General features: G+C 43.3%; 1 protein-coding gene across 1 annotated transcript in view; it reads right to left on the bottom strand.

The window, feature by feature from the left end:
* Positions 1-13,976, bottom strand: part of DGKG (diacylglycerol kinase gamma) — a 201,998-nt gene that overhangs the window by 157,905 nt on the left and 30,117 nt on the right. The window contains exon 2 of the mRNA XM_049628419.1: positions 303-611. Coding sequence (XP_049484376.1) covers positions 303-369 — 67 coding nt within the window. The 5' untranslated portion in view covers positions 370-611. The remainder of the gene's footprint in view (positions 1-302; positions 612-13,976) is intronic.

Genomic DNA, 13,976 nt, shown 5'->3' with positions numbered 1-13,976 from the left:
ATATGCACAGGAGGGGATTGTTCCAAAATGTTCATAGAGTTTGGCTGGGATTTTTAACCTACTCTTTATTTTTTCCCCTGTATATTCCAAATTTCTATGGCGAGTGTGTATCATTTATAGAGTGTAAAGATAATTGTTTTTATGTTTAAAGACACCGATCCTGTGTTTATAAGGAAATATAATCTGTCAGGCCCACTCTCATTCTCTGTGGCTTTGCAATGATTACACCACTCTGCCCTCCAGAAATGGTCTCCCCAACCAAGAGGAAATCCTGCCCCAGGTGGGTCCATCCATTTACTCACATTCTGAGTATTTCTGGAGTTGGTCAAATTCTTCTGGAGTAAGGGAGACCCACCGTTCTTCACTCATCTTTAACCTGGGTGTGAGTGCTTCAGGCCAGGGATGTTTTGTTCACCAGGGTGAAGCTGAGGCCCAGCCCAGGGCCTGGCTCACTGCAGGTACACGGTGGACAGGCCCTTCAGGAACTACGGAGGATGCACGTTGTCTATGGCAGTAGTGGGCACGTTTGAGCAGATGAGAGAAGGCCTGTGCTACTCTTCCAACAGCATGCTTCTATCCATAGTCAAGGTCTTCAGAAATCCTTGCTCCTCCTGGGCAGAAGTAGAAAAGACATCGTGAATGGGAGGGAATACGTAAGTTGCCCTTTCTTATAAAAGAAATCCCCAGTTGTTCTCTGGGGAAAGACCTATGAGAGGCAGTGGTTCCCACGGTGGGGTGGGGGTGGATGTCTCCTCAGGGAAGTCTGAAGAGGGCTTACAGACCAGACCAGCATAACTCCAGTTGGGTGGTCTGTGTGGACAGGTGGCCATACCCTCAACTCAGGAAATTTTAAATGTCTCCCAAGAGAGGCAATAGTAGGACCCCCTGAGGGCATCCTCAAGGCATGAAAACGCCTCAGGCTGTCAGATGCCTCATGAGCAAGTAGGGACAGTACATACGTGCATGATTTGAAAGGTAACTAGTCTCTCCACCATTACTGTGGACATTCAAATATCCCCACGGCTGGCTAACATCCTAGTAACTAAAGTGGTTTTTCTTTCCTCTCAGAACCATACAAAAGTGATTAGAGAGAAGACCTGCCACTGGCCCCTGTGCAGGGGAGCCTGAAGGAGGGAAAAGGGATGGGTTCAGACAGACACTTAGCATGTTTTCTTTTGGGCCCCTCCTAGCATGGTTGCTCTGGCAGTCATAACACCAGCCTCTAAGTCAGTTCAGCAGGGTGTGAAATTAATGCGATGGGCGAAGGCCAGCATTTAAAAACACAAAATAGAATAGGATAGAGTAGAATGGCATGAAATGGAGCTGAAAACAGGAATGTCTCCTTTCAGTTATACGTACACGTATATTGAGGTTTAAAAAATGTTGGAAAGCCACCAACCTAATAGGAGGAGAAATACAGATTGATGCTACCAAAGAAGAAGCTCAGTTTTAATAAAACTGGATCCATGGTGAAGGACTGGACATTGAGGCAAGTCTGGAAGCCTGGAGCCCATGAGGGACGGTGGAGGGTCTGGATGAGACAACCCAGTGAGGAGATGGGTTTGTGCAGCTCTCTGGAGAAACTATAGACTTGGTTGGTGTGGACTGGAGGGCTAGCCAGGAACTAAGGGAAGACACCGGAAGGAGATTGTGGCTCTGGAAGGATGACCTTCCACCAATCAGAGCTCTCCGCCAGTAGGTCGGCAGGCATGGCAAGGAAGTAAGATGCCTGCATCCCCAGGAGCATCCAAGTTCCAGCTTCTCTCCTTAAAACATCCAATTCTCTCCTTAATTAATCCACTGCTCAACTAGATTCTGCTCCTTGGCACCTGCTCTTGCTAGGGTCCCTAGTAACACAATTGTTAAATCCACCAGTCATTTTTCAGGCCTTCCTTGCTTCATCTGCTTCTCTTTGCAGCCTTCGCCATGGCAGGAAACAGCCCCCTGGAAACAATCTTATCTTTCTGAGTCTTCCTCCTCAGTCTCCTTCCACTTCTCTTGCCGTTGTTAAATACTGGCATTTCCAAAATCCCAACCTCTGCCCTCTCCTTGTTCTGTACCCCTTCCAGGAGGTACCCATTGCCGTGGCCTCAGCGACCACAGGCATGCTGCTCCAGCCGTACACTCTCCCCTCAATCCAGATCTGAATATCCAACTGTCCACTGTGACTCCCTCATGTGTCCCAAACCACCCCAAACCAGCACCTTCCCATGCCCCCAACTTGCCCTTCCTCTATATTCTGGTCATGCACTGAGAGGAGCCAGAACACAGGCCAGAAGCCTGGGGCTCAGCCTAAGCTTCTTTCCCATCCTCTCCTGCCAAACCCAGGTGCCGCGCTCAAGTGTGACTGTCCATTGTGTGTCCCCTCCCCTCTGTTAGGCCAGCTTCATTAACTCAGACCCTCATTTTCTCTTGCCCAGTCTCTACCAACAGCCTCCTGATGGACGCCGTGGTTTGGGTTTTACTCTCCTGCCCTTGGTACGTGCTAAATTGTCAACCAGATCACATCTCTCCCAGTAATAGAATTCTTCAGTGGCTTTCTATTGCCTATAGAATAAAACATGATCTTCTTTTTATGATACACAAAGCTTTTTATGATCTGCCCTCTGATTATCAGTTCAGTCCAAACGTGAGGGGTGACCTTTAGAAACATTTTCTGTAACACCAGGGAGTTCAGTGTTACAACTGGTGTTACTACTGCTGCAGTTGTCATTTAGTGGACGCTTACTCCACACTATATGCTTTACATGTATTTGCCCATTTAGCCCTCCTAACAACCATGTAAATTAAGCATTGCCTTCCCTATTTTTAGAGGGGGAAAAATGAGACCAGGTGTTCAGTAATAAGTATGGTGAGAAGAAAGAAGGAACCCCCAAGGCTTTTAAGAATGCCTCTCTGGCCGTACCATTCTGCACACTTCTAGAAGCACAGAGTTAGCTCTAAGAGGATCGAGAGACGCGCTGCCCAATAGAACACTGTGGAATTCCAAGTCAGAAGGCAGGGCTTTGAATCTTGCTCCTCCTCCTATCAGCTATTTGACATTAGACAAATTTTGTGTTTCTTGACCCCTCGTTCCTTCACCTCAAAAATGGGGGTACTAATAAAAATCTCACTGAGCTAGTGTTGACATACGCAAAAACCAAACAAACAGAAAATCCCAAAACCTCACCTAACACAATGCCTAACACACAGTGAACTCTCAATATTTGGTTATCATTATCCTGTTGCAAACACAACACTTAGTAATATGATTTAAACAATCAGCTGATAGTAGTTGGGTACAAAGTCTTTGTGTTGTGCCATAGATTTCTGAGCTTGGCTTCTGATCTTCTCCTGCTTGAAACTGTTGTAATTTTGTAATTACTCATCAAACTTTTACCCACTAGTTTGAGCATCCACTGATGATTCCTGCCTGAATTAATTATTATTATGATAGAAAACTTCTAATTCTATCATTCCTTCTATATTTATTAGTTTGGATTCTACTATAAAGAAGAGCTTTCTCTTCTCTATTTCTCCATACCAGTTTACTTATAGATATTTATTTATACTACAAACAATATAAATATATATAATATAAATATGTACATATTTATATAAATAACTTTGAATGTATGTTATATTTACATATAATACAAACTTGTTTATATTAATGGATTCTTATTTTATTCAGAGGGTTATAATCCATTACAATATTTATTTGTTTTGATTCAAATTGTCCCAGATTTGGCCAGTAGAGACTCATTCAAGTTGATTCCCTGTTCTTTAGACATAGTCCCATCATTCTTTGAGCACATATTTATTTTCTGTTATTACAAAATGTTTCAGTCTCACCCTGTACTAACTGAGTTCTCGTCCTGAAATCAGTCCCCAAAGTACATACTTCTCCAAAGTACGGATTCCTTTCAGAGGAGAATGGAATTTGAAGCCAAATTTTGGGCACTAAGTGTGCTCATTGCTACTGGGTGTCTTTGCTTTTAGGCTTTATCAAGGCCAGAGCCAAGAAATATATGCAGGTATATATACATATCTCATCTCAGGCCAGCTGGCTGGCTGGCCATCCATGTTAAAAAAACCAAGTTGATCCTCAGACCTCCAACTATAGTCCAATTTTACATTATCAACTGTAGCCTCCCTCTCATTCTGTATTTTTGAGCTCCCTTCTCCAACAAACTTTGTTTCCATTATCTACAATATATTTATTTGCTCACTCTAAAAATATACAGAAAGTGGTTTCAGAATGTTAGCTACAACACTGTGAAAAACAAAAAAGAATTTAAGATTTCTTGACACTTCTTTTCAGCCAACAAAGCACGTCCTCAAAATACTATTTTCAAAAGTTACTTAGATTAGTTCTTACACACTCCTATTCATTTTTGTTTGTATTTCACTCTAAGGTTTTTTCCTCCATTCCCAATTGATTCTTTGTTTCCAAAGTCAGAATTATATAAAAGGTATCTTCAGAGAAGCCTTGCTTCCCCCATTTCTTTTACTGTATCCATCCCTCTCCTTTCCATCTTATTCCCACTCAACCCTTACAGTTTCTAACTCATCCTTCCTGTTTATTTTTGCACCGGTGAGCAGATACATGGATATTTTTTATTGCCCCTTCTTTATTACACAAAAGGTAGCATATTAACAATTGTCTTTTGTACACTTTTTTTTCACTTAACAATATATCCCATGAATCATCCCATATCTGGTCATAGAGATTTTCCTCATTTAGAACCAAATTTGATCCCAACACTTCACTTGCCTGAAAACCTTTGGTGGCTTCTCTTGGACCCTTTTGGGTAGGCTTTTCAGCCAGCTCCAGAAAAACCTTTACCTGTGGTACAGCTCACCTCCTCATCTTCACTCGAATTCTCTCCTGCCCCACATGCTCCATGTTCCTTCCAGCAAAATCATCCTGTGTCCTCCTAGCACCTAGCAAAGTACCCGGCACATGGCAGCATCTCATAAACATTAGCTAATGGACTGACAAACACACCATGCCTTTAATCTACCTGGAATGACCCTCTTTCCTTCCCATAACAAACTACTACCCATACCTGGTTCTAGATTAAAAGTTCCCTTCTCTTCTATAGCTTTTTCTGACTCTTTGAGCAAACTCCGCTGTTCTTCCAGCTGTGTTCCCTTAGAACATGCAGGTCCTCTAACTTCTCTGTTGTGGTGGCTGGTGGGCCCGTGCAGGAGACAGACACTCAAACAGATAATTAACACACATGATGGGAAGTGTAGTGGTACGGACATGTACAAGGAACCGGGGGGCCATCTGGTAGTAGGCATGCCAGGTGGGGGTGGAAGAGACTCCTGAAGGAGCTGAGGAGGAGTAACGAGACAAAGGTGTATTTTGCAGCAATTCCACAAATACTCATGATCACTGTTGTTCCACGGTAGCTCAGCGCTTGGCTTCGTGGTGGAAGAAGCTGTACCATTTACCTCCACCAGGATAAGTCAGGGGCCTGGCACGTGGCCTGACTCCCCAGACGGTCACTGCCGACCACCACGTTCGCTCAGGACGGCCCCTCTGGCTTTCCGCCTTTGGCAGAGATGGCAGCTCCCTCACATGAGGTTTGCTCCAGCTGACATCACTCAGCATTTCCCTTTCAGCAGCCCACTCAACACGCCCCTCTCAGAGGCTCTTTACAGTATGCACAGTCTTCTTATTACCACCCTGAATATCCTTCCTGAGAGGAAAAGAAAAGGTACTAGGGTTTTCTAAATAATGCTCAGATTGGGTGTTGTCAGCCTTGGATGGGAGAAGAGTGTGTTTTATGTCCCTATGGCTATGCCACTCTGAGCGCTTGCTTCGGCTCCCCGGGCCTCAGTTACCTTGTCTGTAAAATGAGGGGGTGGGGAGAACACACCTTCTAGCTCTGCAATTTCATATCCCGGATCAAATTCTATTTGTTCTGTACAGATGTCAGCATGGAAATCACAAGTCAGAAGGAAGACAGCACATTCAATGGATGTTGACTTGCACCCCAGGTCTCTCTATTCATCAGAATGAATCAGCCATAGCCAATTACCCAGAACAAACACCTCTTCATCTCCTCCCTGCTCTCATAAAAGCATTAATTCATGAATATGGCATCAGATTGGGGGAGCTTATTTATGTGCACACGATGAGCTATAACAAAACCATAATGAGTACTTTTTTCTAAGGGAAGAATGACTAAAAGCTAGAAAGATAAGAACTCCTCTCTCTTCCCAGACTTGTGACAAGTCACATTTTGGTAACTGTCCTATGTCTGGGCTTGTGCGCCTGCGGATCCTTCTTAAACTCTGTGACTCCTACGCTACCTCTGGAGTTCAGTTCTAGTGTCACCTGCTCTAAGAAGCTCCCTTTAACTGCCTGGCCTGGGCTTGGCATGTCTTCTCTGCCCTTCAGTAGCTCCTCGGGCTTTTCTCCATTATGGCACTTGTCACACTGCAGTAGACTTGCCAACCCTTCCCTGTGAGACTCTGAACTCCATCGGGGCATAAACAGTGTCTGCCTGTCAGCTTTGTGGCTCTAGCTACTATAAGATTTCTTGGGGCTCATTTCTTGACCAGTAGAAAAGATGTTCTCAACCTTTTTTGACTGAGACCATTTGCACAGAGCAAAAGATCCTACCATACCTGTTTGCATTCCCAATGGGAAAATAATTTTAATATTGAAATTCTAATTTTAACATTGAAATTGTAATTTCAATATTAAACTCTAAATTCAATATTAAAATTCTAATTTCAATATTAAAATGCTAAATTCAATATTAAAATTATAATTTTAATACTAAATAATGCATGCAATTTTAATCTTAAAATAATGACCTGTAAATTTGTAACTATAATCTATAAACTTACAATAGTCACTTTATTCAGCCTAGCCAATTTAGGAGTTTTTTTTTTTTTTAACATTTATTTATTTTTGAGAGAGAGAGAGAGGGTGGTGGAGAGAGAGAGAGAGAGAGAGAGAGAGAGAGAGAGAAAGAGAGCGAGCAGAGGAGGGGCAGAAAGAGAAGGAGGCACAGAATCCGAAGCAGGCTCCGGGCTCTGAACTGTCAGCACAGAGCCTGACAAAGGGTTTGAAATCACGAACCGTGAGATCATGACCTGAGTCGAAGTAAGATGCTTGATGGACTGAGTCACCCATGTTAGGAGCTTTTAAAGTTGTTTGAATTCATTAATGAATTGCCACTTTCACAGTATAGTTTATCACATGGGGGTCCCTCCAAAACTCATGCCCATTTTGGTCCCTTCTCCTTGAGTCTGGGCTGTGTCTACGATTTGCTTTAACCGAAGGAATGCAGAAGTGACATTGTGCCAGAGTCAGGTCCAAGCCTGAAGAAGGCCCAACAGCTTCCACTTTTGTGTGCTTGGGAGCATTGAACACTGTGCTTGTGAACACAGTGGAAGGCTTCACATTACCTGGAGGAGAAGTGAGCCACCTAGCTGATGGTAAAAACTAAAGCCCCCCCCTGGGCAATCCCATTGAAGCCATTCCAGCCAGCATGCAGTCACTTACGCTGTCCTTGCTGTGCTGCCAGACATGGAAGACAAGAAGCTGTTTTGGATTTTGCTGCCTTAATAGACATGATGTGGAGCAGAGATAAGCTGTCCCTGATGAGCTCTGTCTGAATTCCTGATGCACAGAATCATTCAGAACAGTAAAATGATTGTTGAGCCATTAGATTTGGAAGCAGTTAGTTATGTGGTCACAGATAACCAGGGCAACTACAGAAGCACTTTTGGGTGCAGAGTACATATGTACCTGTTTAGCAAGAGAATACACATGATTCAAGCTTGAACTGCAACCTGTTCATGTCTTAAAATCTAGTAATTGGGAAATTATAGGCCTAAAATATTTTTGAGGCAAGTGTATGTCACTACATGCTGTGAGGTTAACCAAATATCCTCCAAAAGCTAATATGATAATGATGAAGTTAAATGAACCCTAATTTCTAATTAAAAGGCAAGAATAGCAGTAGCTGAACACCACAACCAACTCAACGCAAGTCTGACACTGCAGGAAAGCAATGTCACTTTCCCGTAGGTCACAGGGTTCTAACCATCAAGCTGAGTGAGGAGGCAGTAAGTCGCTGAGTATTTAGAAGCAGCCAGACTCCACAGATAACCGAATTAGAGCTCCCTGGGGAACATAGTAACGGGCTAATTTGAGTTTATGAACAGCAAATATGAGTAATCCCTAATAACTCATTTAATAAATTACCAGTGTATATTCCTTGTACAAACATAAAAATAGAAGTCTTGGGATTGTGTGCTACCTGTAACAACTTAGAGAGGACTTGCATTTAAGGACTTTGCATCTCATCTGCACCCTCAGACTACACATAAGAATCCCTGCTCTGGGGGCAGTGTGAAAATGTCAAGCTGGACAAAGCTGTCCAGGTGGTGGGGGGCGGGGGGGGGGGCCGTGCAGGCTCCTGGGAGAAGCTGAGACCTGATACTCAAGGGGGGCTGCCTTTAGCACAGGCAGGCAGTGTCAGGCTGGGAGGCATTTACAGCCCAGGGGTATCATAGCTTGTGTGTGGGACACTCGTTCATTTAATTGTCCACCCATTCCACACTTCACTCCAACAGTATGCCATAGCAGCAACCTCCATTTATAGACTACCACACATCTGGTGCTTTGCATGCTTCATGCACAATAGCCACCAAACCCCGTGAGGGAGCTATTTTTTTATGCCCATTTTACAGCCCTAACAACAGTCCCAGAGTGATTCTCCCAAGTTCATCCATCAATAAGTGCCAGAACTATTATTTGTACCCAAGTCTGTTTGGTCCCGAAGCCCATGGTCTTTCCTTTCATTATGAGACAATAAAACAAGTAAGTGCCGGGCCCTGTGTTAGGTGCTGATACCATCAATAAGCCAACCATGGAGGACATAAACCCTCATCCTCAAATTGGAAGGTAAACTGGAAGCCAGAGGAAAAACCTTGGCCTGCTCCTGGGAAGCCAATAAATAGTATTTGAGGAAAATAACTACATTATATTAAACATGAACACAGAATAGAACAGAATGTAAACTATGCAGGAAGCTTGAAGTAAAACATGAGACTTCAAAAAAACTTGCTCTGGCACTTGGGTCATCTCTGTTCTTTCCACGTAGGAGAATGTAGTCTTGGCTTTGCTGCTGGGGGAGCTACAGTGGAAATGCTGAAGAAATGGCCTCACAAATAGCAACACCAAGACCTGATGTAGCTCCAGAGCTAAGGGATGTGAGGGGTGCTGGGGTGACGCAGGGAAAGGATCATGAGGGGAAATTACTACTTAGGGAAAATGACTCCTATCCAGTCTCAGGGGGCCTTCTTCCCAAAGCATTAAACACAAGTATGGCATTGAAATTAGACCAGAATTTAAATCCTGGCTCTACCACTTGCAATTATGTGACATTAAACAAGTTGTTCTTCATTTCTAAATGAAAATAATAGGGGCGCCTGGGTGGCTCAATTGGTTAAGCATCCAACTTCAGCTCAGGTCACAATTTCATGGCTTGTGAGTTTGAGTACCACGTTGGGCTCTGTGCCGACAGCTCAGAGCCTGGAGTCTGCTTTGGATTCTGTCTCCCTCTCTCTCTGCCCCTCCCCCACTCACACTCTGCCTCTCTCTCTCCCTCTCTCTCTCTCAAAAATAAATAAACATTTTTAAAAAAGAAAATAATAATGATAGTAACACATGTTTCACAGGGGGTTGGTATGAGAATTATTTGTATAACGTTTATGAGAGTCATAGCAAGTAAAATTTCCTGATAGTGGTTCTTCAGGCATGATCCTCACACAAGCAGTTACTGGCACTGCTGGGAACATGTAAGAAAAGAAAATTATTCGCACATACCATAGACCTACAGAAATTTAGGGTGGCCCGTAATCTGTGTTTTACAGAGCCCTGGAGATTCCGACGCATGCCAGTGTTTTGTAACCACTGCTTTACTTTAATGTAATGGACAGGACTGAGAGGAGAAGCTTGGGATACCAGGAGCTATTCCTTCTTAAGAGAGCCCTAAAGTAAAGCAGTCAGATCTCTCGGTTCTACTTTCCCAGAGATAGGAAAACATCATAGGGAAGCCAGAGCCCCATGATTGCCAGATGCCTGTTATCCTGCCTTATTTACTAAAATTCTCATGTTATGATTTATATTCCCTGCAGAATTTTCCCTTCTTTGCAATCTGGATCTATGTTTCATATTCCTCCATTTTGTGCCAAATGTATCATCTGGAGAGGGCACAGAACAGATAACAGGCGTTCCCTACCATAAAGTGAAGGGCAAAACCCAACAAACAGAAAATCCTGAGAGGGTGAGAATATGACAACTCTATTTCATGGTGCAGTTCACTGCTGTGTCAGAAAGGAAACTGTCAAGAGCTGGGACACCACAAGGCATGAGTATGCAGCTTGGCAGGTCTAGAAAAAGACAGCCTGTAAAAACACACTATGGTGTGCTGCATGCTTATGTTGGTGTGTGTTAACAATAACCACGGACAAAACCACACCAAAGAGACAACATTTGTATTTGGAACAGTGTGTGAAACCACATTTAGCTTGGAAAGGCCCAGCAGACCAGGAGGAACTTGTGGTGAGCTGGGCCATGAGCATCCTCTATTTCATTCTCCTCTCCCTCCTCTGCTACTTACTGCCTCCCATTCTCTAATTCTCCTTTCTGTTTCTTTCCTCCCACTTCTTGCTCCCCAAGAAGCAAGAAACAACAGCTAAACAACAGCTGAACAACAGCTACTATTTATTGAGAATCTAATGCCTGTTCTACATGAACATAATCATCAAAATAATCTTTCAGAGGAAGAATTAGTATTGCCACCATATGTAGGATCAGACTCCTTGCAGGCAGCTGAGCCATCATTCAACCAAGTCGGCCTGAATGCAAAGCACATACTTCTGGTTTTCAGATGTAGGAAGATAATTAAAACCATTTCTAGATTGTAAACTGCCTGAGGATCAATTTTCTGGCTCATCTGAGGAGGCCAGGATTTTGTTTGTGGAAGGGTCTTCCTCCACCAACTTCATAGAATAACAATAAATGCATGGATAATCATGCAATAATAATTAAGCACCATGGACAACAGCACCCGGGGGTGCTTACACCTCATTCTGACTCCAGACTACATGTCCCTGCGTGGCCCTCTTCATCCCAGAGGTATCTAGGCCCCAGTTTAAGAAACACCTCATATATAATAGCTAACCTTTACAACATGCCAGACTGTTGCAACTAATTTATGTGAATTATCTGGTTGACTACTCATAACAACCCTATGAGGAAGATACAAATAACCTGCCTATTTTAAAGATGAGGAAACTGAAGCACAGAGTTTTAAGTAGCTTATCCTAGGTCATGTGGTTATTAACTGATGGGTGCACGACTCAAATCCAGGTAATTTGATGCTGGAGGTTGTTTTTCACCAGTATGCCACGTGACACAAGATAAAAGGGGCACTAAAATCACACAGCAGTACTTGATGTCAGACAGTCGTCAAGAAAATACAAACACATCTATAACAAATATATTTTAAAATATAAATAGTCTTATTTGAATAAAGCACAGAATCTAAAACATTTCATAGGGGACTCATGAATTCCAGTTTCAGAAATACCACAGTTTGATGGAGTTTTGGAAACTAGGAAGAAAGACACATTAATTTCCCAAGAAAATCAGAGAAGGTGGAGTGGTATGGCCTGGAGCCGTGGGGTCTACTGCTGGTTCTGACATTTAGTAGCCAGGTGACTTTGGTCAACTGACTTCTACTCTCTAGACCTCAAGTTCCTCATCTAGCAATTGCAGATAGTGGAGTCGTAATACTTAGGGTTCCTTCCAAGAGTAACTCCATTTTCCTTCCAGAAATGTTAGACACCAACTCTTTGCCATGACAGCATCTGTTGCCATCATTTTAGGCTGGGAGATGTCACTTGTTTTTATATTCATTTAAATTATACTTCATTGGATAGACACAATAGTAAGATACTACTGCCACAGTATCAAAATCAGGTAATATCCTTGTTGGTGAGAAAGCAAGAAAATGGAAACTCTCCAGCAGGGTTGGTATGGAAGTAAATTAGCCAATATAGCCCTATGTATCAATAGCCTCAAAATGTCCATTTCCCTGTAATTTTATTTGTGGCCGAACTGTTCATAATAACAGAAATTCCAAACAATTTAAATGTCTCACAGTATGGGACTGCTAAATACATTTTGGTACATGCATCTAATTAAATACTCTGAAATCACTGAAATGCAGTAAAGAATTTTAAAAAATCAAATCCATGGAGAAATGTCTCATACAGATTAAATATCAATAGCCAAAACTTAGTTAAACTATTAAAACTATAACTATTTGTAATAGGTGCTGAGCTGTGCCAACCAGATCTTCTTTCGGAAAGAAGGATTTATTGCCCCAGCTATTTGAGAGTGCTGCTGGCACACAGCTCTTAGCTGTCAAACCTTTTTAGGAATTGCCTTAGCTGGAAAGAGTTGCCTTGCCTGAGGTCATGCCCCCTCTCTGGACAACCCACATCCAATTCCTGAATGATACGAAGGGGAGGGGTATAAAGGCCCAGTCTTCTCAGCCAAAGGAAAACAACCCAGCAGGGCCTTCCCAGTCCAATTTATTCCTTTGCCAAATCCTGCTCTGTCCCTTCCCCTCCTCAAGTGGTGATCCCAAGAGCACTCCCTTTGAAACTAATAGCCCTCCTGCACTGCAAGCTGCATCTCAGAATCTGTTCCCCAGGAAATTGGATCCACAACAACATGGAAATTAAGGGGAAAAAGCCCACATATTAAGTAACTTCTTGCTTAAAAAGAAAATGAAAACATGGAAGTATTACATGTCAATTTAGGAAATAAGCCATTTGGTTATAACAATGCTTAAAGGACATGTGTGGCCTTAAATGGATTTCTTATAAAACCAGAAAGATGGAAAAAGGTGAACTAAACCTCAGCCCAAGAAGCCAGAAAAGGAAGAAAAGAAATCTAAATAAAGCTGAGGAGGGCAGTACTAAAGGCTGAAAGTAATGGGCTTGTACCCAAAACAAGACAACTGGACAGTTCGGAAATAAGATCAAGAGCTCTTTTGGGGCCCCTGGGCGGCTCAGTCGGTTAAGCACCTGACTTCGGCTCAGGTCATGATCTCGTGGTTCATGAGTCCGAGCCCTGCATTGGGCTCTGTGCTGACAGCTCAGAGCCTGGAGCCTGTTTTGGATTTTGTGTCTCCCTCTCTCTCTGCCCCTCCCCTGCTCATGCTCTGTCTCTCTCAAAAATAAAATAAACATAAAAAATGCTTTTTAAAAAAGCTCTTTTATTGTTTTGAAAAAACCCAATAAAATAAATCATTCTTTAGGGGGAGAGAAAGAGAGAGGTAGAGAGAGAAAGACTGAGGTAGAGGATGGGGAAGGAAAGGGGAAGGAAGGAAGGGCGGAGAAGAAGGAGAAAAACTGGCAATATTAGGAATGCAAAAGGGGGGGGGCGCGCCTGGGTGGCTCAGTCGGTTGAGCAGCCTGCTTCGGCTCAGGTCATGATTTCGCAGTCTGTGAGTTCGAGCCCCGCGTAGGGCTCTGTGCTGACAGCTCAGAGCCTGGAGCCTGCTTCGGATTCTGTGTCCCCCTCTCTCTCTGCCCCTCCCCCACTCATGCTGTGTCTCTGTCACAGGAATGCAAAGGGGGGCATAACTGTAAGTTAAAGAGATTTTATTAAATTATGAAAAAATAAGACAGCAACTTTATAGCACTACATGTGAAAAACAAGATGAGAAAATTCTGAGAAAACATAAATTATCAGAAGTGACTCAAAAAGTAGAAAAACCTGGGGCGTCTGGGTGGCTCTAGTCGGTTAAGCCTCTGACTTTGGCTCAGGTCATGATCTCACAGCTCATGAGTTCAAGCCCTGTGTCGGGCCCTGTGCTGACAGCTCAGAGCCTGGAGCCTGCTTCAGATTCTGTGTCTCCCTCACTCTCTGCCCTCCCCCCCCC

This window comes from Panthera uncia, chromosome C2 (assembly GCF_023721935.1).
Source record: "Panthera uncia isolate 11264 chromosome C2, Puncia_PCG_1.0, whole genome shotgun sequence".
NCBI lineage: Eukaryota > Metazoa > Chordata > Mammalia > Carnivora > Felidae > Panthera > Panthera uncia.
The sequence above is the reverse complement of the archived record's forward strand: the minus strand, read 5'-3'. Positions and strand labels throughout refer to the sequence as shown.